Genomic DNA, 22,722 nt, shown 5'->3' with positions numbered 1-22,722 from the left:
TGGCCTTTGGAAGGAAAAGTCTTTGAATTTATGTTGAAATTAAGTTGAGAATGGATGTAGACTAACAAACACCGTGTTCTTTTTCTCTTTGCAGTTTTTTTTCTTCCCTTTCTCTTGTTGCAGGTACTGACGACGGCCGGGACGGGATGTTCTCTACTGAGGGTGCTGTTGGCGGTTTCCGAGTTGAGTTCGTTCCATGTTTAATTTCATGTGTTTTTTTTTCTTAGTGTTTTATTGTATCGTGGGGCCCCTGTGTTTTGTATGTGTAGGTGTTGAAGTCAAAGACTTACTTTCCAAAATGCAATATAGCCATTTGGAATACTGGTGCCAAGTGTCTCGAGTTTTAAAACTCCAGAGATTAACTGCCAGTAGAAAAGCTGGCTCTCAAGCAAAATTCTTCCCAAAAAGTGAGGAAAAATGGCATTATGGCCTTTGGAAGGAAAAGTCTTTGAATTGATGTTGAAATTAAGTTGAGAATGGATGTAGACTAACAAACACCGTGTTCTTTTTCTCTTTGCAGTTTTTTTCTTCCCTTTCTCTTGTTGCAGGGAAGAATTTTGCTTGAGGTTGCTGTTGGCAGTTTCCGAGTTGAGTTCGTTCCATGCTTAATTTCATGTGTTTTTTTTTCTTAGTGTTTTATTGTATCATGGGGCCCCTGTGTTTTGTATGTGTAGGTGTTGAAGTCAAAGACTTACTTTCCAAAATGCTATATAACCATTTGGAATACTGGTGCCAAGTGTCTCGAGTTTTAAGACTCCAGAGATTAACTGCCAGTAGAAAAGCTGGCTCTCAAGCAAAATTCTTCCCAAAAAGTGAGGAAAATGGCATTATGGCCTTTGGAAGGAAAAGTCTTTGAAAGGAAAAGTCTTTGAATTGATGTTGAAATTAAGTTGAGAATGGATGTAGACTAACAAACACCGTGTTCTTTTTCTCTTTGCAGTTTTTTTTCTTCCCTTTCTCTTGTTGCAGGTACTGACGATGGCCGGGACGGGATGTTCTCTACTGAGGGTGCTGTTGGCGGTTTCCGAGTTGAGTTCGTTCCATGTTTAATTTCATGTGTTTTTTTTTCTTAGTGTTTTATTGTATCGTGGGGCCCCTGTGTTTTGTATGTGTAGGTGTTGAAGTCAAAGACTTACTTTCCAAAATGCAATATAGCCATTTGGAATACTGGTGCCAAGTGTCTCGAGTTTTAAGACTCCAGAGATTAACTGCCAGTAGAAAAGCTGGCTCTCAAGCAAAATTCTTCCCAAAAAGTGAGGAAAAATGGCATTATGGCCTTTGGAAGGAAAAGTCTTTGAATTTATGTTGAAATTAAGTTGAGAATGGATGTAGACTAACAAACACCGTGTTCTTTTTCTCTTTGCAGTTTTTTTTCTTCCCTTTCTCTTGTTGCAGGTACTGACGACGGCCGGGACGGGATGTTCTCTACTGAGGGTGCTGTTGGCGGTTTCCGAGTTGAGTTCGTTCCATGTTTAATTTCATGTGTTTTTTTTTCTTAGTGTTTTATTGTATCGTGGGGCCCCTGTGTTTTGTATGTGTAGGTGTTGAAGTCAAAGACTTACTTTCCAAAATGCAATATAGCCATTTGGAATACTGGTGCCAAGTGTCTCGAGTTTTAAAACTCCAGAGATTAACTGCCAGTAGAAAAGCTGGCTCTCAAGCAAAATTCTTCCCAAAAAGTGAGGAAAAATGGCATTATGGCCTTTGGAAGGAAAAGTCTTTGAATTGATGTTGAAATTAAGTTGAGAATGGATGTAGACTAACAAACACCGTGTTCTTTTTCTCTTTGCAGTTTTTTTTCTTCCCTTTCTCTTGTTGCAGGTACTGACGACGGCCGGGACGGGATGTTCTCTACTGAGGGTGCTGTTGGCGGTTTCCGAGTTGAGTTCGTTCCATGTTTAATTTCATGTGTTTTTTTTCTTAGTGTTTTATTGTATCGTGGGGCTCTGTGTTTTGTATGTGTAGGTGTTGAAGTCAAAGACTTACTTTCCAAAATGCAACATAGGCATTTGGAATACTGGTGCCAAATGTCTTGAGTTTTAAGACTCCACAGAGTGAAACCCAGCAGAAAAGCTGGCTCTCAAGCAAAATTCTTTTGTGTGATCCATGGACAGAAATTTAAAACGGTGGTTGTATTTTTAATTCCGTAACTTGAAAGGTACCTAGTTGATTTGAATAATTTTTAAACTAAAAGAAAGCTTATGACATTACATATCCTAGATTTTGACAGTTCAACATGCAGAACTTCAATAAAACAATAGTCCTGATATTTGGGTTTCGTGTTTTTGACTCGCCCAGTATTTCGTTTCTGTACTTGCTGTGCCGTAAGGCCTGCTGTTATGGTTATTCACATTAATCTAGTCAGTCATGACAATGTGAATATCCTAAGATGTAATATTGTACTTGATCCTCTGACATGTCTGATGACCATTTAAAATGTAGAGTAGTTCATGTTTGATGACAGCATGTATATATATTTTCTGTTCCTGATAGACTGTGTTTGGGGCCATTCAATGAGGAAGAATCAGGGCACTGTCGTATAGAACTCCTATATAGCTCCTACAGGGAATTATTAAGGTAACAACAGCTTCTCTGTTACGTGTGCATGTAACATCTTTAGTACACCAAATTTCTCTACACGCTCACTTAAAGAATGCATGATGGTTTGAAATCTTATTAGTAAAAGTAACTTTTGTTTCATTCTCTTAGAGAAATCGAATTTAAAATTGGTAATCTAAGGGTAGTTTGCTTCTATACAGTATGCAAGATTGTGCTAATGGCACCATTTCACTATCATGCATTAAGTTTCATCTGTTTAATACAATTAAAGGCTGGATTGTGTGCAAGTGTTCTTAAGTGTTTTATTTCTGACTTGGATACAAACTACTAACAGCCCGCATTTCAGGTCTTATTGTAATGTGGCTCATGTTTAGAAATGATTTGCGTTAATTGACTACAAAAAAGCACCATTTTGTATCTACTTCTCTGTCTCCATTTATACAGGTTTCTTTTGGAAGAACACTAGCTACGCTAGGAATGTTGTATCAGCCTTTGGTCAACTGTACTGGAAGTTAATTAATGATTTTCTTCAACATACATCCGACATGCTCTTTCATTTGACAGCCCTTTGAGTAATCACATATTTGTTTTCCTGTTTTTGTTGTTAAAAATAACATCACATGTATAATGATAACTTGTGTTTTATGTATATGCTTTCAATTTGCTTCAAGAACTACTGCAATTTCTTTTCTAAACATAGTTAATCCTCTTTAAGCATTAATACTTTTTGCATGTTTTCCTAAAATATGACTTTGTATTGTATTCCTTGATTTTTTTATGCTCTAAATCATTTGGCAGGCTCCATAAACATTATTATAACTGTGTCCATGAACATAAACGACCATTAAAATGATGCATACATTGGAGACGTAATCTTATCAATCCCCCATTTTATGTATACAAATACCCTGGCCAATACTGCTGGCACTTTCAATGAATTCAGGTTAAAGGGTATACATCAAATACAATACTAAACTGACCTTTTTTATTTTTAATTTCTAAAATATTTTTGGGAAAGATACCACAATGAAGCCAATGTGTTTATGAAATGCTTGTTTTTCTAGTCAAAGGATATATGTTGATAAAAAAAAAAAATTCAAATTTTAAAAGAATTTATCATCCAGTGTTTAAATTTTTTTTTTTACAGAAGATGAATAAACTAGCATTCATGTGTACATCACCTCAAATACATGTGACTCAAATGTTTATTCTTTAATAATGTATGGTGTTATAGGAGGAAATCAACACATGCGTCTGTATGATCCATGGTTAACCGTTGATTGCAACCAGTGGTATTATCCATGGTATACCATTCACTTGAACCGATGGTATGATCTATTGTATACCATGTAGCGTGGCACCATTGGTGTTATCAATTAGTGGTTTACCATTGGAACCATTGGTGGTATCAGTGCAATACCATTGATTTGAATTTTATCTATAATTATGCATACCATTGAGTGGAACCAGTGGTTTAATCAATGGTATACCATTCAGTGAATCAAATGGTGTTATCAGCGGTTCAAATGGTAAACTCACTGGTATTCCAATGGTAGCGTTCCAAAACACCATTGCAATGGTAATCAATGGTAAATCAATAGTAACAATCTATGGTTAGTTCAATGGTAGTTACCATAGGTAAACGATTGTCTTAACCAATGGTAAAGTGAATGGTAATTTCAATGGTTAACCATATGGTGATCACTTAAATAATTTGAACGCAACATCAATAGCGGATCGATCCCATCACCGAAATTGGTGCAGTTTTGGTGTGAGGATTTAGTACCTGTACTGCTAAAATGTTGCCCGTGCAGCAAATCTGCAACCCCATGTATAGTTCTCTGGTTGAAATTTTACAGGGTGCACCGAAACTACACCATGTACAACTTGAGGTGTCCATTTGGTGCAGACAAGCTTTTAGAAAACACCTGCACTAAAATTAAACCATAATGTGCACCGAATCTGCACTCCTGTTGGGTGAGGGTTCAGACTGATCTCCGTATAAGTTTTGTTTCTGTAACATGGATTTCAAGGTTATGCTACTGTATGTGTACATCGGGCCGCGGATAGCTTTTAGGGCTTAAAAAGTGTACGTGTGTTGACCGGAGTAGGCTGCGCCGGCCCATGAGTCCTTGTAATTTGACACGCACAATTTAACCATATCAGTTGAATTACAAATATCATTAACATAAATAAGAAACAATAACGGTCCTAGAACTGAACCACCACAAATTGTTTTATGTTGCGATGTTGAGGAATAAAACACGACATACTGTTGTCTGTCTTTCAAATAACTCCTAAACCAGTTCAAGGCAATGCCTCGGGCACCAGTATGTTCCAGTTTTCTTATGAGAATGTCGTGGTTTACGTATCAAAAACCTTGGAAAGGTCCAAGAAAATTCCCATTAAAAATTCTTTATCAATTTAGCTTCAGTGATCGTGTTGATAACACTTGTAAAAGCCAGCTTAGTTGAGCGTTTAGCAGTGAAACCATACTGTGAATCTGTTAACATATACTGTATTTTTTTCAATAAATTCCATCAGTTGTTTCTAGACAATTTAAATTGTTTTTTAGACAACACAGGTCATATTGATATTGGTCTATATAGTTACAAATACTATATTTACTACCATTTTTATATATAAATACTATGCTATTTTCATACTGTCACGCGTGCCTTGCTTCTTTGATAAATGAGCTTAATCCGTCATGGCCTGGAGCTTTCCCATCGGGAAGTTTCGAAATGACGGTTGCCACCTCCGCTTCAGTGACTAAGCAAACGCGAATCTCTTGTTCTCGCGAAACAGAATCTGGGGGTGATGAGGTGTTATAATATAATAGCATCTATTGGCCTAGACTTGAGGACGGGTCGTTAGGCAGTCGTGTTTAGTATGAATTCGGATGGTTACTCACTTATGCACCCAGCGAAATGATTAAAATGTTAAATTATAACGGAAGAAGAAATTCTAAATTTCATGTCAGTGAAAAAAAAATCGCCGTCATGGATGCCGAAACGTCAATATGGTAAAGCTGACCTTAAAGTCGTGAAGAAATGTCCCGAAATCTATGTATTTATCTCAGTGTCTGGAAATCTCCTCAAGTTCTTATTTCACGAGTAGTTAAACAATTATCATCTTAGCATATTCCGAATTTCAGCTTGATTTGTTGGACTACCTTGAACTATCTCCAAGCAAAATTTTGTCGAGGGTTGTTTTCCGACCAAACTCACGTGCATGGTTTTTTTTAGGTTAGCTTGCATGCTTGGCCGATTTGGGGGCAACAATGACGAAGCGATTATTAGCATATTCATTAGCGTCACTCGGCGTGACTTCGTGTGGGTCTCGGTATCGACCAATTGAAGCTGGAAAAAGGGTGATATTTATTAATAATTAACTCGTGAAGGAGACTATTCTGCATATTTTCACTGCAAACCATAATTGATAGGAACCTTATTAATAATCGTGAGGTTTGAAAAAATCTATAGATGTTTCAAACACCAGTTTTACAACTTTTAAAAATGCACGTAACCAGGCCTATTTTTCCAATTTCAACGAAAAGTAATTACATATCTGAGCGATATTTTAGTACATGTATAGTTGGATCATTATAAGGGAAACATTCCCTGAAAGTTGCATGAAGATTCGGTCTCCCAAACGGGAGTAATTAATTTTCAAAGATATCGCCCGTCAACGTAAACATGTACGTGTGCATGTTGTTTTATTCAAAATAAAGTGTTACGTAACCTTTAAAAATTAGCCTTCGCAACCACACAGCGTTTGGGAAGCATGGGGATGCATCCATTATTAGAGTGAGATATAGTTCGCATGCATGATTGATCAATGAGCGCTTCTTCTTTTTTTTCTCTCTCTGTTTTCGAACGAATTTCGTTTAAATATTACACTCAGTGGTAAATAAAAAATGAAATGTCAAAATCTTGTTTTCCAAACGACCAAGGCCTTATTGATAAATTAATTATGTGTTATATTTCATCGATAGAGGGCGCTGTTCAATTGGACCGTAATCTAGAACTTTCCAGTCACACTTTTGCAGTCGCCATATGTCATGTTTTGTTAGCACGTCATCCCAAAGTCGTCAGTGAAATAAACATAACTCATCATTTATAATCCCTTTATTTGGTTATTATGGACACGCTTTGGGTTCTGGGATAAGTTTAAGGTATTTAATTTGGGGAAAGACACACACAAGTAGAACATAGTTTATAATGTACATGTGTGTGCATTGTCGTTTACTACATGTGACAATAGGGTTATTGCGTGTAATGGTACAAAATGTACATGTAGACCCACAGACAAGGCTGGTGTCATCGATCCTGTTTTAAAAATGCCTGATATCATGTGATTATTTATGATTGCTTAACTTCAATTATAAACAAAATTGTTGTTGATTCATACTTACAATTTACAACTGTTTAAAGTACATTTTGTATTTGTTATGGACAGATTAAACCGTGTTCACCCGATTACACATACAAGCCTGTCAAGTCTGAAGTTAAGATTTGGTACCCGACACCCCGTCCAAGGCCTATTTTTCCAATTTCAACGAAAAGTAATGAATATATCTCAACGATTTTAGCACATACTTGGATCATTAAGGGAAATAAATCCTGAAAGTTGCATGAAGATACGGTCTTCCAAACCGTAGAAATTAATTTTCACTCGCCAACGTGAAGATGTCTGTGTATATTTAGTTTTATACAAAATAAAGTGTTATGTAATCTCTAGAAATCGCCCTTCGCAACCACAAGGCTGTGTGTACAAACGCGAGTGCAGATTATTCAAGTCGGGAATCGACGTACGCGCATATTGGGGCCGAGGATGAAGGAAACTTTTCCGAGTGTTATTATACCGCGCGCTACACGTAACCCCTGAACGGTATGCGGTAGTCAACCCCGGGGGTGCACTGAACTAATTCAAGCGAGAATTTCTACGCCAGCTGATTAGCATAAAAAGTGCCCCCACAATTTCTTTTGAAAACGGAGACCGTTTGGCTTTAAAAACGGTGGATGTGTTTAAATATACACAAGGATCAACTCCCTGGTTTTGGGGCTTCAATCTGAGGGCAGGCTTGATAAAATCACGGATGAAAAACTGGGTCCTATTTGCCTGTGAAAGTGGAAGGGTGCCACTCTTCAAATGGCTACATTCAGGCTTGGGAACTATCACTTTTCGGGAGGTGATTTTATTTGGGTGTGAATATTTAAAAATGTAATTGGCTAATGTACGTAAAATTGAAAAGAAATGAAAAGATGAAAGACAAGACAATAATTTAATTTTTGTTTCAGAAACCCCAGTGATGTTGGCTTGCATGTTACTTGGCCCTGAACTTTGTTGATTTTACACTGTTTTCAATGGGGCTTGAATTAGTACAGTGGACCCCCGGTGGTTTCGTTCGTACCCCCACCCTGCAAACAGGGCGCTGGGAAGGCTCCGGTGAGCTTCACAGAATCTTATGAAGGGAGTGGGGATGGCATTCTGGGTAATTTATCATGACCTATGCATAAACAGGTGACTGTGGCAGTTTAAGACCGTATAGTTACCCAATGCGCGCAAGTGCTATCCGAAAACTTCATAGAAATGCACACATTCCATACCGGATGTGATTTCTTTTTCATTGCGGACCATGTGGACAAAATTTGAGCAGTCGCATGATATGCAAGTTGACCCTTCGTGAATTCAAAACGCGGGAGCCGAGCGAGAGACGGGAATTGAAAATTTACATTACATTTGAAGATCTTTCTATACAATTATTACGCTTTTTCAACCCCAAAAGAATGCCTGTGGCGACCCAGTCTTAACGGCCGTTTAAAACCTTGCAGGGTCGTGGCCGTGAAGACTTGCATGTCACAGGTTAGGCAAAATCTATCCAATCACAGCGTAAATTCATCAGCCCTTCCCAGCGTCCTAGCTGTTTGAAGGGCGGGCGGGGGGGGGGGGGGGGGGGGGGGCTATACGAGCGAACGCCGGTGGTACACGGCGGCGCGCGTAATTTTTTATTCCTAGGAGGGGGTTAGGGGCAATGTCATGAATAATTCATGTTTATACATGAGAACGGACAATGACATCAACAGCATTGTTGTTAGTTACTCAACTACTTACAATACATTACAAACCGAGCAGACTTCGGTCTCACTTAGGCAAGTCAAACAAGATAACATCTCATCTGATGACCTTGTGGATTTGTTCAGTCTTTTTTTGAGGAGGGTAACCCACGGGACGCTGATCCACAATTTGTAACAGGTGGGTAATGAGTTGAATCTGGGCCGGTAACCGGAGTTCATAGGCGAGTGAATGTTACCACCTGCCCGACATTTATCTTTTAGTTTACCTATTTTTTTTTTTTTTTTTAGTCTCCTCTCGAAACATCTCACCGTGAGGTATTAGCCTGTGAGTCATGGAACGTTACGAAACGCCTGATCTACGAGTAACTCTTTATGAAAATGGAACTTCGATTCGAGACATTGCTAACGAGAAGGTTAAAGACAATGAACCAAAAAGAGAGGTAAGAAATGAGAGCAGAATACAGTGGCGTAGCAAGGTCAGTTGAAAAGGGCACTTGCACCTCCGTGCTGAAGTGTAGACACATTTTTATTCTACAAACATAATAACACACTCCAACTCCAAAGCGAGCAGTGACTGGGAAGTGTTGAAAACAAAAGAGTTAAAAGTCCAAAATCTACTACTTTAGAGCGACGACTATACGCCGGCAGCTAGGCAGCTAGCCAGTATAGAGGGTCAGGGATTGGTTTTTAGACTTTATTTGAGTGGTAGAAGGTTGATTGCGAGCAAGTTGAACGTGACCACAGCTTTGCAACCAGCTACCCGGTGGTTACACGAGTTGCGGGTATTCTGAAACGACGTTTCGAGCTCAAGTCCACGCAGTTTGAAACACACGCACACACGGCGGAAGCTCACTCACACGACGTTTAAGCTCACACACACGACGTTTCAAACTCACGACGTTTGCCTGTCCCTTTTAATAATTCCAATAATTCTGAGTTCAGGCCAATAAAAAAAAGGAATTTTTAACCAGAATTAATTTCTTGGGCTGATATTTGGACTTAATATCCCTTACCTAAAATACTTCAATTTGCGACACATCAACACACCTTGGAAATTACTAGTTTTTTTTAAAGTAAAATCCATATATCCATTTTGTGATAACCTTGTATTCACCTATAGAAATTGCTCTGTGCAGACTTATACAGTCTTTTGTTCCCTATTGTGCAAATGTCTCCAGAGGGTACCGTGTAACAGATCACGACGTTTGAAACTCACACACAGTACACACACACAACGTCGGTGCTACCTACATTATGTGGACGTCTTTTGTTCGGAAGTCCACACTGCGTATGTAAGACAAGCTCACGACGTTTAAGCTCACGCACACGACGTCAAACTCACGCACACGACATTTGCCCGTCCGTTTTAGAACACCATAATTCTGAGTTCAGGCCAATAAAATAAATAGGCCCAAAGGTGCCTACGCCGGACAAATCACGATTTGCATGCCCTCCAATTCTCCGTTATTATTGGAGTATTTTGAGGGCCATGAACTTGAGGGTTTGTACAACAGAAGGGTGGAAGCCAGAGGACTGCGAGCTTGTATTTCTGTTAAATTCGGATGAAATTAGCCTCTAACATTGGTACATTTTGCAAAAATGGTTGGAGCGTAGGCGTCATTTTAGGGTTGATCATCTTTAGATGGAGTTGTCTCCCAAAAGCGATATTTGTTCAACCCTAAAAAACGAACAGAAAATGAAAGATGATGAAATAAGCTTAAATTTGATGTATATTTCAAACACCTTGGAGAGTTGTAAGTATTCCTAAGTGCGCATAACTATCATTAATGTTTATAGAAGTTTATTTACTGGTCTGTTTATTTACTGGTCTTTTTATTTAAAATAAAATGACGTACCGGTAACGATTTAATAAAATCGACTCCGATTGGTCGCGGAAATCAGAAAAGCAGATTGAACGTTTTGTTGAAGTTCACTTTTCTACTTTTTTCTGGGTTTTTTTGGCTACCAGAAAAGCAGATTGAACATTTTGCTAAAATGCATATTTCTACTTGTCTGCTTTTCTGCCGCCGTGACAAGAAAAGCATGTTAAGCTTTTAGCCCTTCCCTGGCGGTTCAAAATGGGACATCTGCTTTTCTGCTACCAGATTGAACGTTTTGTCACGATGGTTCAATTTAGCGGCCATCTGCTTTTCTGCTACAGAAACTGAGCAGATTGAACGTTCCCGAACGCAACTATGCCAATGTAGTACCCACCAAAAATGGACAGTTCTAAATATCACAATGTTATCATTGTTCACAGATTTTCCATTTGGTTTGAATAGGGAAACTGGGCCAGTTAGCAACTTGGTGAATTTGAAGCTCATCAATACTAAGGTTTGGGAAGACTACTTGATGATATCTGGAGACAACGTAAATGCGCACAATTTTCGGGTCTAATAGTAGCCATTTTGGATCGTTACTATGTCCTCATGATTATTAAGTCACTTATATGTTTAAGAAAATGTTATTTAAGTAAGGTTTTTAATTAGAATCACCAAAATAAGGCTTTTCAAAAAATTAAAAGTAAAGAATATACCCTAATATGGTAATTAATATAGGCCTACTGCAGGGATTAAAAATGTATGCAAATTAGGTATAGTTAGGGTCAAAATTAAGGGTGGCATCCACCTACATTGTCTTCTCCACCCTTTGACTGATTGATCTGACATGGTTGCTTGCTATTACCACAAAATGCCGTCCAAAATGTAATATTCCACTTTGGCTGGTCCACTATAAGCCACGAAAAGACTAGAGTTTGTTTAGCGACAGATGCAGAAACCCCTTCTAGGCCTATTTAGATCAAGATTGTGTTATCGGTAGTTGGCACCGATTTTACTACAGTATAAGACATGCTATTTGAAACGTCTTGTTTTTTTTAAAGGATGTAGATGATCCATTCTACCTCTACGACCTCGGCGATGTAGTGACCAAAGACAAGTTGTGGGCGAAGTTATTGCCAAACGTCGAAGTATTCTTTGGTAAGTGGACTTTAAATACGCACCTATGTGCTTCCTATGCTACATGTTCGCTCTTCTCCCTCACTCGTTTGTTCAAATTAGGTGCATAGGATCATTTGCTCTCAGTGTTTTCTTTTTCGTTTAAAGTAACAAAATTGCTCGAAATATTTACAAGGGTGTATGAAACTAATTTGTTGATGTTTTAGCTTAGCTGTACTAGACATCTCGTAACTGAGTTCCGTTACTTTATTTCCTTGTCAAGTTTTCACTGTGAGCAAGGCTTTCTCATTAAATTGGTAAGTGTAGGCCTACATTCGGGGATAATTACCAAAGTTCCTACGTGCCTTTAATTCCAGTCCTGTTTTTTTGTTCCTTTAATTGCTGTTGTATGCATTTTTCCAGCCGTGAAAAGCAACCCGGATCCAGTGATCATTCGTCTCTTGATTGGACTTGGTAAATCGTTTGATTGTGCTAGCAAGGTACGCATCTTTGATTTTTTGGGGGGTCAAAAGTAATTATCTTAACTTCGAGCGTACAGATATGTATCAGGGGGTGAAAATAACGTGTTGACAACAACCTTGATAGTATAAAGATACACACATGTACTTAGAAAGTTCGTGATTTCCATCAGATTTATTTTAATGGTTGGCCATGATATTCGAAATGTTCAAGAATGATAAGTAGAAATGTTCCAAAAGATCTAATTTCATCATACGGGCATTCAAACTCGCTGATCATCTCTTCACCACATCTAATATGTAAAACTTACAATCGTAAAAGACCAAACGGTCAAAACCGCTTAATTCGAATCTGCAGAATACAATGTTGCCCAAGAATATGATTGAGCTTCGAATTCAAGGTCATCTGCCCAAGTAACAACATCAGTTTATCGGGATTTACTCGCTTTTAACGATGGGTATACTTATAGAGGTTTTCAAGCCGACAAGATTTATCCGCCTTGCGTTTGAGTTTGCAAGTGGTATTAGTCATTATGCGTAACGGCCATCTTACAGGGCATCTGTTGTTAGTTATTTTCGTTCAGTAACTTTGAATGCACAAACAGTTATCTCATGCATATCCCAACAAGACAAAGACATTGCCTTCTAAGATGGCTGCTTTCCATACTGTTTATTTGTTGAAAAGTTTACTAATCTCATTACTATAGGTTAACCGGTTAGGCCTATACTATACAGTAATGTATTTTGTTTTAACTGTTCCTTGAAGAAAGAGATCAAAATGGTTCTAGATCTAGGAGCAAGCGCTGATCGCATTATCTTCGCTCATCCCTACAAACAAGAATCACATCTTCGTTTTGCGAAAGAGAAAGGAGTACGACTCATGACATTTGACACGGCGGAAGAACTGCAGAAAGTCAAACGGGTTCACCCTAAAGCGCAGTAAGTATTGACTAAGTATTGTAACCCATAAATGACATTTGGATTCATCATAATTGCAAAGTATTCACACAACATCGTATGGAATAGAATCAACTACGCTTTACATAGGCCTACCAACGTACAAAGTGAGTCGTAATAAAAGCCCAAAAATTATATTTCATATTTAAAAAATATGTAGCACCAAAACAAAATAATGACTGGAAAGCCAATTTCATAAGCTACTTTAAAATAACAAAATTACTGAAATTGTTCAATCTGTTCAAAGAATAACACCATTTAAACCCAATGACTCTAAAATCTCTTTCGTCCATAAATGCGATGTCAGGAATCGTCGTCACAGTGTCTTCAAACATCACCAGCGATAAAACCTCCTTTTAAAATTTAGAAATATTCAGCAAAGCCATTTTGAAGGCCCGTCTTTAAAAAAACAAGTGGATTTTATAAATCATATTGTTTGCCTAAGCAGGGTTGTTAATCAAGATATTGTGTACTACTGTTATTGACAGTTGTTGAAACAAGTATTCTGTGTCATTTTTGTTGTTGTTCCAAACAGTAAGAATACACAATAAATTGCTTTTTTTTTTTGCTGGACGAGAGAGGTTTTAGGGTCATTGCGTTTAACTCTTGATATTCTTTGAACGGATTGAGCAATTTCAGTATTTTTTCATCTAAAAGTAGCGTATGAAATTGGCTTTCCAGTCATTATTATTTCTGGTGCTACATATTTTTTTAAATATGAAATATAATTTTGGGGGTTTGGGTTCCGCTTTTTTTTTGACTCACCCTGTATTATAATTATTGTGTTCATTTATTTACGCGGAAGCAAATAAAAGTTGACTCAGACGAATGCACCAAAGCCCTTTCAAGAGTCGGCTTTGAGGTAAAAACAAAACCCTGGTTATTCTGATGTTTTTTTGGATGCATTTTTCCGATACTTTTTTTTCTCTTTGTACATAGGCTCGTGCTTCGTATACGTTATGACGACAGCACGGCTACATTTAATTATGGAGCAAAATTTGGTTGTCGCGGGGAAGAAGTACGCCCCCTCCTGGAGATTGCCAAGAAACTAGGACTAGATGTTGTTGGTATCAGGTGAAACTATTTTACATGTAAATTATCAGAAATTTGCTGAATATTTCAGAAGGAGGCAACAAGAAAGAAAAAAAGGCCAGGATGTCCTCTATCCAATGATATTAATTTTAATACGTTATTGTCATGGATGGATGAGACAACCATGAAATCAGCATTGTGACAAGTTAGTGCACATTGGAAAAGTGATGATATAGGGACAATGATTAGGTACTTCATTAAAGGAATGAAATGAGAGAATCTTTCTGATCACTAATAATACACGTAATCACTGGTAATACACAGCTCACATCGCCGCCTCTGACCGCACGTCTTACCAGTCCTTGGTCTTGATGCTGATTCACCTTACCCACTATCCCGGTACTTAACTCCTGAAAAAGGCACAAGGGGTGAGATCTGGTGATCTTGGGACCATTTAACTCAGTGGGAAAAAAAGAAATCACTCTGTCACCATAAGCTGTATACAGTTTCCATAAAGAAACACTAACCAGTTAACCAAAGATATTTCACGTTTTAGTTTACACCGAGAAACCAAAAGAAGAGAGCGAAAAACAATCCTGGTACAACCAGAGAACAACTTGGTCCGTTGGTTAATTGCCGGTTCCGAAAATCGCCAATTCTAGATGATTTAATTATTAAAAGCAGTTACATGCTGTCCCCGGATTTTCCCAAACATCAGTCGGCTTAAGCGGGCCACATTAGGGACAAAGTTCTGATTAGGAATTTAGTTGGACGCGAAGCAATGTTTTGCAGGTACATGTACCGGTATAAATTGTTGAAGTTATTCCGAGTTAAACCTATCGCATTTCTTTTTCAACAGGGCATGATTTAGGCATGCCATAGCCTGGCCAAGCTATATGTAATTTGGTATATAACAAGAAATAATTTACGATTTAATAATAATTTAGTAATAAATTGCTCTCAAATGAAACACCAAATGAAAATAGCACATAGAACAAGTTTTTTTTTCACGGGCGCCGCTAAAGGAGGGTCTGGAGGTGTCACCCCCCCATCCCTTCGTCGTTTTTGTTGGCAAAACCACCACGTGTCCTTTCCGCAAATGTGCCGCAACGAAGAGTGCTTCCTTTTGTCCGAAATTGTCCATGGTCCTCTTGAAAAATGCTTGATTTTTCATAGTAAAGCTACCACTTGTAAAAGTCTATCATCTTTTGTTTATCTATTTATTTATTATTTATTTCAAAATCTTTATACAGGATACAAAAATATCAGCTCAAAGGCTGTTTTACATTATGGTCCTGTGATAAGAAATAAAAACATTAAAAATAGTGAGAAAAAAAAAGCAATTAAAATGATAAAATAGCAAAATGAACAATTAAGATCATAACAATAAAAGTGATTAACTATTAAGATGGAAAAGATGTACATTAAAAGAAAATAGTTTCTTCAACCCCATTCCACCACCCTTTAGGTTTATAAAACCGTTATTGATTCATTGTTGACCTAAGCAGGTCAACATCTGCAGCTGTCAAGTTGCCTGCGCAATATTTATCAGCCTTACGAATATTAATGAGGTTCCTATATCCATTATGGTGTGCAGTAAACAATTGCATAAAAGCCTCCTTCACGAGTTGTTAACAAATATCACCCTTTTGCCGACTTCCATTGGTCGATACCGAGACCCACGCCATGTCACGCCGAGTGACGCTAATGAATATGCTAATATGCCCTTCATCATTGTGTGCCGGGCCGAAATTGGTCAGCCGTAGCGCCTACGGCGCTTTGCTGAGCAATGCACATGGGTTGGGTCGGCAAATAATTTTTTGATCGTCTTCGAAATTTTCCTTAGATATGGTTCAAAGCTTATAACCCTTGTAAGCCACCGACTTACAGACATTCCTAAAATTTGGATCCCAGGTGAGCTTATCATCAACTTCGACCCCTAAATACCTTACTCTGTCAACCTGTTCAAGCTGAGTGTCCGTAAAAGATATATTCAATTTGTCAACATTGTTAACGCGACTAGATTTCAAAAGCGTAAGGGTCATTCCATGTCAGACCAACGCACTTTTTTACCTCATGTCTTCCAATTTTGATAAAAATTGCTGTGCTTGTAGGTCCTAATGAGCAATGAATACACACCCATTTTTAGCCCGATCCGACCTACCATGTGGTCAGGGCAGAAGCCACAAAAAATTGGCATTTTTAGAGTAAAATACCACCCTTTTGGTATAAATATGTCAAAACTTTGGCAATTTTCATCGAATATATGTGAATTTGGTATTAAAATAATGAGGATTGCATGCTCAAAGCACTTCTTTTGTCAAAATTAAATTTTGTGAAAAGTAGGTCACATGACCTTTAATATGCTATCGTGACCTTTGACCCATTTTTTGTAATAATGTATCATTCCGAAAATCAACGAAATAAAAATAACTTACTAGAGCATGTCTTCCTCTATCAGAATCTACTAAAAATCATTTGGGGTCTTCAAAATTTACAACTTTATGACTGTTTTTGTACAGTTGGTAGGTTACAAATGAGTCAATTTATAGACATTACATAAGAAATACACCAACACAACTTACTATTCTGTTTCTAAAGTTTCTAAAATATATCTTGGTTTGTGAATTTCTCATTCTGAGGGCTGATGAGGTCTAACCAGACTCGTAGTGTAAATTATCAGCAGTGGCGCACCCAGGATTTGGCTTTTGGTGGGGGGGGGGGGGGTCATAAATCGTTTTTTGTTCAAATTTCTGTAAAAGATTGGACCAACAAAACTAGCCTAAAATCAAACAAACAAATTGACAATGTTGGGGGTGGGTTCAAGCCCCCCCCCCCCCGGGTGCCACCGATAATTAGTTATCCCACGAGCGCGCTTGGAATATGAAATAATTCAATGCTGCCGTGACCCATATGCCACTTGATGCACTACATAATTCCGTGTTCCACGAGCGCAAGTGGGATTTATAACCAACAAGCTGATTTACCCGATCATAGATCGGGTAGGGCGTAGTGTTGGGGATGAAAATTTGGGGAGTTAAATGTAAATGGGGATCATAGTTAAGGAGACATGCAGTTACAGAAAAGCAATTTCTGTGGTGTGATCTGAGGCAATTTCTGACCACTAAAACCAATTTCAGCAAAAGATCATCTTGTAAAGTTTTGAGTTTGGAGTAATTGAATCAGCTACATGTATTCTGAGCAATAGAATCATTGTTGTAGGCTACAATTTTTATTCGGGGAAGAAAAAGTGGGGGGGGGGGACCAAACAATATCCCCCGTTTTAAAATGGGGGGGGGGGGGTCCCCCTGTCCCCCGTCGATTTACGCACATGATAATTATGTACCATGGCAACTGTCTGTAAATGTTCCCGTTGGTCTGTTAAATTGGCATTTTGTGAGGCAGTCGCATTTGGAAAACGCAGTGAAAAGGTTACCGTAGTACACAGGCGAAGGCTGATTGTACAGTTTTGACAATAAATCATAATGCAATAAAACGTAAAGGTGTCATTTGAAATGAAAATGTTGAGTGTTACCATAAAATTACAAACGATTATGGAGGAAGGTCATAATTAAGTTTCAGTATTGGACTCTTCAACAAACGTAAACTTGAACTTCTTACAATTTGCGAGACCGTCTTCGAGGAAAAAGTCGATTTAGCTTTTATTGAAGTTGGTTCAACCATCTTTATAAGAGCAAGTTTTACTCGGCCTCCGAGAAATGTTGGCTCCTGAAAGGATCCGAGACCGTGGTCTCCCGCGACACCAAAATGGCTCCACGTCCGTGGAAAAATGTGGGTGTCTTCCGCCGGGTCGGACACTTTCGTCGATTTCTTTGTGAGTGCATCGATCCTTCGTTGACCCCAAACAGGCCCCCGAAATTATAACACGACACTGAATTATACGTGGCGGGCAGCGAACTCACAACGCTCAGCCTTGGTAGTGGAAGCATGGAGCTGTAAACACATTATGGAAGCAACAGCACTCTATCACGCGACGTCACATGTTTGCGCTTCAAATAGCGAGCACCGTAGACCCAACCTCGTTTCCAGGGTGTGGAGCAGGCTGCAGTACGCGTTGCCATCGACAGTTTTGCATAGCCCGGAAATACTACGCAGTGTAGACTTTCGATTGGTCAGACCGCGCAAGGCATACTAATGTGTAGTCATTCTGAGTATTCGTTGCACTCAGCGCAGGGGCGGCAAGCGAAGCATATGAAAGAATAGGGACACTTGGTGGCCACGCACCATGGAGAAAAAATATTTTACCAAGGTCACCCCATCTACCATTTGGTGAACGCTTTTGCAGAACGGCCGAGTAGAACACGTAAACGGAACCCCTGCGTTGAAGCCGCTGACCTCGCACAATCTAGACACGCAGAAAAGCCAGCACAGGGGGCGGCCAGGCAGTCAACGTGAAAGCGCACACGACGGCAAATTCCTGCGCAAAACGCAGTCACGAAAAATCGACAAAACGGATTGCCGGTCCGTACGGGAAAATCAGGACGACCCGAAGCGTCCCACCCGGCGGAAGACACCCTCCGCATTTTTCCACGGACGTGGAGCGATTTTGGGGCCGCGGGAGCCCGCGGTCTCGGATCCTTTCATGAGCAAACATCGTCTCGGAGGCCGAGTTAAACTCTCTCTTATATATATAGATTTATCTTCAAGCAAACTTGATATCAAATGCGTACACGCGGTGAAGATGTACGTGCATACATGTAGTGTATTGGTCCGTTCAGCAGGAAATGACACAACATATGTACACGTACATTTTAAATATCTGGGGTGCAATATAGCTGTGCAATATTATATAAAATCACACAGTTGTTGCTATAGATGGACTAATCAGGGTCTAGGATTCAACTTTGCTTGAAGATAATACTTAATATTACAATCAAAGTTACCTTTACTCATTCATCACTGTGCTTCTTGAACTTTAATGACTCTCACAGACTTGGCATTTTGTTCCTTTGAGATGAATTTCACCTGGACGTGAGTCCGCTGTACTGGGTGAAGGCCTGGTTACTGTAAGTGGTTAGCACACTTCCGAGTCCAGATATTCTGATTAGACAGTTTCTTTGGAATCAGAAGGTAGAATTTTGTTTTTCCTGGCTTTGTACTTTATACATAAAAATCTAGATAAATTTTAGTAACTTAAGAAACAGAATAGTAAGTTGTGTTGGTGTATTTCTTATGTAAAGTCTATAAATTGACTCATTTGTAACCTACCAACTGTACAAAATAGTCATAAAGTTGTAAATTTTGAAGACCCCAACTGATTTTTAGTAGATTCTGATAGAGGAAGACATGCTCTAGCAAGTTATTTTTATTTCGTTGATTTTTGGAATGATACATTATTACAAAAAATGGGTCAAAGGTCACGATAGCATATTAAAGGTCACGTGACCTACTTTTCACAAAATTTAATTTTGGCAAAAGAAGTGATTTGAGCATGCAATCCTCATTATTTTAATACCAAATTCACATACATTCGATGAAAATTGCCAAAGTTTTGACATATTTATACCAAAAGGGTGGTATTTTACTCTAAAAATGCCATTTTTTGTGGCTTCTGCCCTGACCACATGGTAGGTCGGATCGGGCTAAAAATTGGTGCGTATTCATTGCTCATTAGGACCTACAAGCACAGCAATTTTTATCAAAATCGGAAGACATGAGGTAAAAAAGTGCGTTGGTCTGACATGGAATGACCCATAACGAGAGACATTATTAATACCAACCCAAATCAAAATATATAGGAATTTGTCCCTTGAGATGCTACCAATATGCCAAATATCAGCCCTTGGCTCATGGACTATAAACGCATCAATTAAAATGGTTAAAAGACACTAACACATGTATTCGGTGCACCAGTAAAGCAATATGTAGGCCTATAAACATGAGCATGCCAATGATTTTTAAAAAAATTAGTCAGGCCGTCTTTCACAGAAGAAGGGTTTTTCAATTGTTTTCTCACCACTTTTTTCTTATCAATATTCATGTTTCTTCCTTCTACAGTTTCCATGTGGGTAGTGAGGCTTCTAACCCTCAGATTTTCAGCGATGCAATTCGTTTCACTCGGCCGTTGTTTGATATTGGCACATCTCTCGGATTTAACATGAAGCTGCTAGACCTGGGTGGTGGGTTTCCCGGCAGATTGTACCCAAAGGCAACCTTCGATAAGGTAAGGAATGAAATGTTTGCTTTCAGAAATGTGACATTCGATTTATCAAGTTTTCCTGCAAAAGAGAGGCACGTTTTCCTTACTCAAAGTTTCCTACACAAAAGGTTTCCTTTGGGCAAAATATATGAGTTGCGAACGTTTCGATGAAGTTGTCTCCTTACATGCACAGTTATACAAGTTTCACGATAAGGTTCCATTGTAGAATACTCGTAGACCAACTTCACTATTAAAAACATTAACTTCTTCAGTATGGCACCTAGTCTATGTAATAGACCATGGCTATAGCCATGGTCTATATTACATTTGAGCAAATTCGCTTATTAATTATGCAAGGCAACCGCATCTTGACCGCTAGATTTTGCCCAATCAACGGGCGCTTTCTGTATCGGGTCTTCGGTCATTCACCCGTTGTCGCGTCATTATGTTACCCGATACGCGCCCGGCTGCTGTTATATTACAAATCACTGCATTCGAATTGACCAATCACACGTTTAGTCCTGATTTGGGAATGAAATGACGGCACGATTTAGTAAAGTCGACTCCGCTTGGCTGAGGCACGAGATCGCTTAAATCTGCATGCTTTGACATATCAGACGTTATACAGAAGACTTGGCTCCGTGGATAACGGGTGATACTCAGAATACATGGCACCCCGGTTCATTGGTAAAAAGGTTAAAAAAAAAAAAAAAACTACAGGAAAAAGGAAAGTGTCGCATGCATGATAACCAACTCAGATGGTCCTCCATCGAGAAAGTGAGACAACCCAGCCTCCTCATGACATTGCACAAGATTCTCAGAAACGAATTGGCCAGCAACACAGATGACTACTGCAAACCAAAGCCGGGAAATTATCGGGAAATTTGAGATGATTGGAGTGAGACGGACCCTAGAACGTTCACCATATGTTTTCAGTACAGATTTGAGAAACTAGTCATTGTTTGATACTGGTTTTTATTAGTATTGGTATAAAAGATTCATTCATGCATGCACACATTTCCTTTCAAGGGAATGTTTTTCTGTGTGTGTAAGTCCCACTTTGTAGGAAAATTTCACCCGTAACTTTTAAGGTTGGAATATATCATGTAGTATGCGAAGTATCGTGACCTCGTGGTCTGGAGCATTGAATTCGTGGTCTGCGGGCAATTCGGCAGGTTGTGGGTTCGAGTCCATCCTGAGGTCATGGTGCGTGTGCTCTTGGGCAAGGCACTTTGTCACTCATTGCTACTCTCCACCCAGGAGTAAATGGGTACATGTGAGGGCAGAGATGGTAATTGTGATCGATTCTAGCTTCCTTGTGCCTAATAGGCAGCATCCAGCTGTATACTCCCCAGGGAGCTGAGATGGTATTTAGAATGTTTAATTGGCCCACTGATCAGGGGTAATAATAATGTAGAGCGCTCTGATCATAGTTAAAAGCGTTATATATAAAAACCCGTCATTTTTGTTATTATTAAGTAACTTGATTTCGTTGTTGTGTTGCCAGTTTGCAGACGTCATCACCCGGGCACTAGACGAACATTTCCCCGCCAGCAGTGGCGTGCGAATTATTGCCGAACCGGGAACATTTTACACTCGTTCAGCAGGATACCTAGTGGCGAATGTCATTGCCAAACGTGTGAACAAAGTTGACATCAATGAACGGCGTGAAAGAGTATCAGGTAAGCTGGCCTCGAGGCCATTAGTACACATTGTACTATTTTTGAGAAGCTATTGTTTAGCTGTCGTATTGTCTATCATTCTGTAAGTTGTTTCCGTGTTAACTTCTGTTATTCTAGTCCTCCATACCCCCAAACGTTATTTCTCAATAACCCACACGTCGCACCAGTTTTACAACATGGTTTTGGCCACCGACAGGCATTGCAGTTGCTGACCCTTTTATTTATTTATTTATTCTTCCTTCTTTTTTCTTCTTCTTCATTAAAATAATATGTACATTTATACGATTATATGCTAAATAATAATAGTCAACTATGGATCCAATTTTTTTTTTAAAGATATTGTGGATACATACACAACGACAATCTTTACAAATAACTTCGACGCCCCTAATGCACTTTTCTGTGACTTGTGCCATCATATAAAATCAATTAAGTTGTGATTTGTATGTTGATCCTGCACGCCTGCGGAGTGAAAAATCAGAGATAAAAACTCTTTGCGAGAAAATACTCTGGAAAACCCCGCTAGACGAACAAGACTAATAGTAGTATGGTTTCCACTAATTTCTCTAAACAGTACTTTTCCCGTATTGAGAGTTGCGACATTGCATGACTTATGGTCATAGTGCCCGATTTTAACATCTAATCTATTAATTGGATATTATAATAATAATGATCATTAACTATAAACTTGAAAGAAGTCGAGCCTGCCGGTGCGCAGATGGTCCATGCTGACTAAGCATCGCCTTATATACTCCCCTTTTTTACTCCAATCTTCATCCGCGTATGGCGGAGTGACATTTACACTTATTGAGAACTACATTTCGTTCTAATTCGCCC

The 22,722-nt window shown here is 39.0% G+C and overlaps 1 protein-coding gene and 1 long non-coding RNA gene across 2 annotated transcripts; both read left to right on the top strand.

Annotated features, from left to right (window-relative positions):
- Positions 1–2,223: 2,223 nt before the first annotated feature.
- On the top strand, positions 2,224–3,746 carry LOC119721753. Its single transcript, XR_005270296.1, has 2 exons — positions 2,224–2,577; positions 3,004–3,746. It is a non-coding gene; the product is annotated as an uncharacterized LOC119721753 (long non-coding RNA).
- A 5,047-nt stretch (positions 3,747–8,793) lies between these two features.
- Positions 8,794–22,476, top strand: LOC119722201 (ornithine decarboxylase 1-like). Its single transcript, XM_038192247.1, has 8 exons — positions 8,794–9,079; positions 11,521–11,617; positions 11,999–12,075; positions 12,821–12,993; positions 13,951–14,085; positions 20,062–20,227; positions 21,711–21,885; positions 22,460–22,476. The coding sequence occupies exons 1-8, from the start codon at positions 8,972–8,974 to the stop codon at positions 22,474–22,476; spliced, it is 948 nt and encodes a 315-aa protein (XP_038048175.1). The 5' UTR covers positions 8,794–8,971.
- The last annotated feature ends 246 nt before the right edge of the window (positions 22,477–22,722 follow it).

The sequence above is a fragment of the Patiria miniata genome, unplaced genomic scaffold (genome assembly GCF_015706575.1).
Source record: "Patiria miniata isolate m_02_andy unplaced genomic scaffold, ASM1570657v1 HiC_scaffold_14, whole genome shotgun sequence".
NCBI classification, from domain to species: Eukaryota; Metazoa; Echinodermata; class Asteroidea; order Valvatida; family Asterinidae; genus Patiria; species Patiria miniata.
The sequence above is the reverse complement of the archived record's forward strand: the minus strand, read 5'-3'. Positions and strand labels throughout refer to the sequence as shown.